General features: G+C 38.2%; 1 protein-coding gene across 1 annotated transcript; it reads left to right on the top strand.

The window, feature by feature from the left end:
- The first annotated feature begins 906 nt into the window (after positions 1–906).
- Positions 907–4,321, top strand: LOC131075016 (uncharacterized). Its single transcript, XM_058011783.2, has 4 exons — positions 907–1,333; positions 2,745–2,961; positions 3,435–3,498; positions 3,611–4,321. Exons 2-4 carry the CDS (start codon positions 2,777–2,779, stop codon positions 3,860–3,862), a joined length of 501 nt encoding a protein of 166 aa, XP_057867766.1. The 5' UTR covers positions 907–1,333; positions 2,745–2,776; the 3' UTR covers positions 3,863–4,321.
- The last annotated feature ends 228 nt before the right edge of the window (positions 4,322–4,549 follow it).

Here is a 4,549-nt window from a genome sequence, read left to right as displayed (position 1 = left end):
ATAGAATAAAAAATAAAAAATAAAAAAATAATTTCATTATTCATTTAACATAATTAAAAAAATTCAAATTTACATCTAAGACCATCAAATTTGGGCTTTAGACCATCGATCAAATGATTGGTAAGGTTGTACCAAGGCTTTGGGTTTTCTCCATGTAGGTCCAAAGTTCAACTCTCGTCAACTGAGTTTACCTAGCGGCTAGGTTATTTGAGCTTGCTCAGTCATCTATTGAGGTATTCTTGCTTTAGCTTGCTCCCTCCATACCCCAAAACACGGTAAAAAAAAGTAAGATCGAAACAAGATGTGATTGAGTTGTCAAACTAAATTACCGAATTATCTTATGATATCAAAATAACAAAAAAAAGGCCATCAAATTTAAGCCTCGAGGCCAGCAAATATGCCATAGAAAATGTGTATTTAAGCGAAGGAGGGAGGAAGGCCCAAATTGATAAGTAAAAATATGCGGCCAATCCAGGCAAGAGATCAAATGCAATTTGTTGAATAGATATCTTACTTAGAAGGGAAGAGCCGGTTGATTCCCTTTGCTTGGTTCACAACCAAACACATCCTCCTACATATCTACATAATACTAATTTAGAAGTGCAAGTTGGAAACAATTGATATACTGATTGCATAAAAAAAGCAAAGAGCATCTGATCCGCAGGTTCAAGGATGCTTCCACTGCCTCGTTGTTGTTTTCCTTATGTCGTCATCATCAATGCCAAAGAGCCAACATGAAAAGAGACGGGTGAGGCATCTTGTGCATGTAACATATATTAATTGTGTATACCGCCTCTATGGGACATATATTAATTGTGTATACCGCTTCCCTTTGTCCGTATTAAATTTTGATGGGATCCAGCATCATCCACGCTTGTCATCATTATCGTAATGTGGAATTGTTTGTCGATATATTGAGTCAAACCGCGGGTGGGTATTCCTCTTCCTAGCTCGTCGCCTTATATTTAGATTGATTAAAGGCCCTAAACTCTCCTCCTCCTCCTCCCTCCTCCTCCTCCCTCCTCCTGTGTTACCGGCCACCCTATTTCATATCATCCATAAGTAGCAGGAGGAGGAAGTGGGGAATTCAGTGGGGCTCTGATAACATACCTAATTTATGCCAGTGCTTTGAACGGGGGTTTTTTGGTTCAAGGCATTTCTGATTTTCTAGGTGATTGGGGTTTTCCAGATCTACACAGAAAATTATTATTTGGGCATGTGAGGTCTGTTAAGAAGGAGGCTACCGGTATTTCAAACAGATCTTCGAAGGCTTTGGTCACCCAGGTACCAAATCTCAAGATTATCAGTTGCAGAAAGTACAGAGTTTGGGAAGGTAACGTTACATTCTATGACTTTATGGGTGGCTTTTGAAGGACAAGGGTTTTTGAATTCTCTGATGTGTGTCTTTTCAGAAAAAAAAAAATGAGTTTTTCCTCATTGCATGCCCTTAAACTGGTGTCCTTTTTGTTCTGAAATCCTCTTAACCCCTCTGGATTTTCAGTCTGTTTCTATTTTCTCTTTCGACGTCTTGTAATTTTAGTTTTGGAAGTCTTGTAATTTTAATTTTGGAAATCTTCTAGTCAAAGGAGGTTATTTAGAATATCCCTTGTCGTTGCAAACATTTCTGGCCACTGGTAAACATTCCTCCTTAGAAATTAAGGAAATACCCTTTCTGGATTTCCACAATAGTAGATTGGATTTTCTGCTCAGAGATCTCGGTTTTCTTTAACAGAGTCTGTGAGGAGGTCGTGTAATCTTTAACCCAGCTGTGTTTTGTATTACTTCGTTTACCCATTTTGTTTGAAATGGGTTTGGGCTAGAAGGCGATGGCAACCCAACGCCAATCGGACCTCTTGGTTGCAATTGCAATTTTTACAAGGAAGTTTAACTGAGAATCTGGTTTTGCTTCACTCTGGCAGGGGTAGGGGCTCTACGTTAAAAGCGGTTTTCGTGGCCTTGCCTTCACCAAGGCTTTTTTTTGTTAGAGTTTTTGTAGATATCTTTAGCAGCAGACACATGTTTTCCTTGGTTTTCTGATCTCCTGGCATAAAGCTCTTCTCTGTCTAGACCTAAAGGTTTGGCGCTATTCGCCGTTTGGCTCGCGCTATCTGGAACATAAATTCTGGTGGTTGATCTGCAAATCCATTGACCTTTCCAGGGAATCAACCACAGTAATTTTGAAGTAAAATTCAATTAGTTGACATTTTTAGATCTGAACTGAATCATTATAAGGTGTGTTTGCTTCTTTGTTTTGAGATTTAAACGGGTTATTCCTCGTTGTCTTGGGTAAGGTCATGCTGGATAGATGTGTATTGTGCCAAAGTTATCTGGGGTTTACTACTAATCTCTTTTTTTAAACACTTCATTTGGCCAGTGCAGGCCGTAGCCATAATGAAACCCTAGGGGTTAGTATGAAAGTCTACAAACGTCACCAGTGTATCATTACATGATTTGTAATTCATATTCAAGTAAATTACACATTTTCAATTATTTCTTAGAAGTCGATGGGTTAAGCTAGACTTATGATAAGATTTATTAGTATTTGTGGTCTGCCTAGACTCGGCATAATTTTTTTTCATTTTTATCCAATTTCCTAGTTATCTTTGATTGATTTGTTTAACTGTATGTGTCATGACTGGTTGATCAGTTGGTTTTAAGGTACAGGTATAATCAATTCTAGTTGTAAGAAATCAATCCGTCAAAATATTTTCGAAATAACTAAATATTGTGATATTGGCCTCCAGATTTGCAGTTCTTTTCAAAGAACTGAGGAACCATGTTGCAGTGTGCTGCTCAAAATAACTTTACAAGCTCAGCAGAAATGAAGGAAATGGGCAGGCTAAGAGCTGCATTAATGAGGGAAAAATCTGATGGAGCAGTCATATGCCCGAAACCACGAAGACTTGGATTGGCAAACCATCCAACTCCGGAGTTTCCGAAACCCTTGAGATGGCATCGCAGGTGAGTTTACATTCAGATACAGGAGGAGGATATGTTTATAAGTTTTGAATCTTGTGTAAAATTTTTTCTTTATATGTATTGAAACTTTAGGAGGGTCAGCAAATCGGAGTTTTTGAAAAAGTGGTTCTTAGCTGTATGGTTCTCCTGTCATTTGTGTGTTTCATTGTTCCTTTTCTTTTTGTTTAATCTCTGCCGATGAGTTTCTTTAGGAACACGTTGTCATTTTGATATTTGCATCTGGTAGGATTTTCCTCGACTTTTCATTCGGGAAGTTGTCTCACTTATCTCTAAATAACTGTTGATACTGTTCTTGTAGACAGTCAATGGAATTTGTTTTATCTGAACTGCCTGGAATGATACAAGATTCATGGTTGATTTTGCATAAACTGTCGCTCAATGTTTACAAATGTTTTTTAAATCATGCTACACCAGGAGTGCATTTACTGATGATCTGTATTCATTATGTGTTACAGCCATAACCAGGAGTACAGTGAAACAAATGCTGGAGTAGAGATTTTGGACATAGTTCTTAGCAAGGTATTAAATAGGGCGCATTCATATTATTCTAACAAGAGCATAATCAAGGCTCTCTGAGTTTTTCACTTCCAAGCTATTTGTAAAAGAAGTTGACATTTGCTTTTGTCTGCAGAGTGGATGTGGGGATCCGTTAAACCTAGGATGCTCACCACCATATTTCTGTGGTTCTCCTCCAAGTCGTGTAGAGAATCCACTTGTACATGATGTGCAGTTCATTCATCAGAGAGGGCCAAGCTCACCCTCGCCTCTTTCAAAGCCCAAGTCCTGTGTCAGGGCATCATATGGGTCTATTCCTGCTGTGCGGGTTGAGGGCTTTGATTGTTTGGATAGAGATACAAGATGCAGGATTCCTGCAATGGCTTAAATATAAATTGCTTCAACATGCTGATCTTTACACTGACTGCTGACTAATCTATGGGGCAAATCCGGCAACAGCTTAAGAATGATTTGAGTTCTTAACAATCTTTGTACATGACTGTATTCATATGAGGGCCTCTTTTAATGCGTTAGGGTTGTTTGGGGGATGAAAAGACTGATTCAAAAGCTTGTGTAGTGAAGCTTTTGATGTTGTGGTTTGCGAAGTGGGTATGTTGTCCACTTCGAGCCTCATCCTATTGTATAAGGCTATAGTGTCTGAAGCCAGTCTTCTTTTCGTTTTTCTTCACTAGGTTTAGATTTTGTCACCATGGTGTCCAGATGCTGTTATTGTTACTTGCACGGCAAATCGGATTGTGAGAGAAGTCTTAGCAGTAAAATCTTCAGCTAAAGACTTGTATATATCTCCTTATAAATACATATCATAGCAATGGTCATGTTAAATTGACATTTGCCTATAAAAGGAAATTTTATTTACCTGAACTACCTGCTTATAAAATGTGCAGACTAGCTTGTCATTTAAAACTTAAATGGTATTCCAATTTATCTGAAGACATTGTAGATCAAACGGCTTATATAGATGTTATGAGCGGCATAGCAAATTTCTCTGACGTTGACTTTAAACATCAACCTTAACGAGTAAATACTCAACTCAACCCATTACAGTGCGATAAAT

Source organism: Cryptomeria japonica, chromosome 2 (genome assembly GCF_030272615.1).
Source record: "Cryptomeria japonica chromosome 2, Sugi_1.0, whole genome shotgun sequence".
Lineage (NCBI taxonomy): Eukaryota > Viridiplantae > Streptophyta > Pinopsida > Cupressales > Cupressaceae > Cryptomeria > Cryptomeria japonica.
The sequence above is the reverse complement of the archived record's forward strand: the minus strand, read 5'-3'. Positions and strand labels throughout refer to the sequence as shown.

What these genes read in the sequence shown, in the direction of transcription:
- LOC131075016 (XM_058011783.2), top strand. Translation starts at nt 2,777, where the DNA reads ATGTTGCAGTGTGCTGCTCAAAATAACTTTACAAGCTCAGCAGAAATG. An exon ending in CCCTTGAGATGGCATCGCAG is followed by an intron (nt 2,962 to 3,434) that starts GTGAGTTTACAT and finishes TATGTGTTACAG; the next exon opens with CCATAACCAGGAGTACAGTG. An exon ending in TGGACATAGTTCTTAGCAAG is followed by an intron (nt 3,499 to 3,610) that starts GTATTAAATAGG and finishes TTTTGTCTGCAG; the next exon opens with AGTGGATGTGGGGATCCGTT.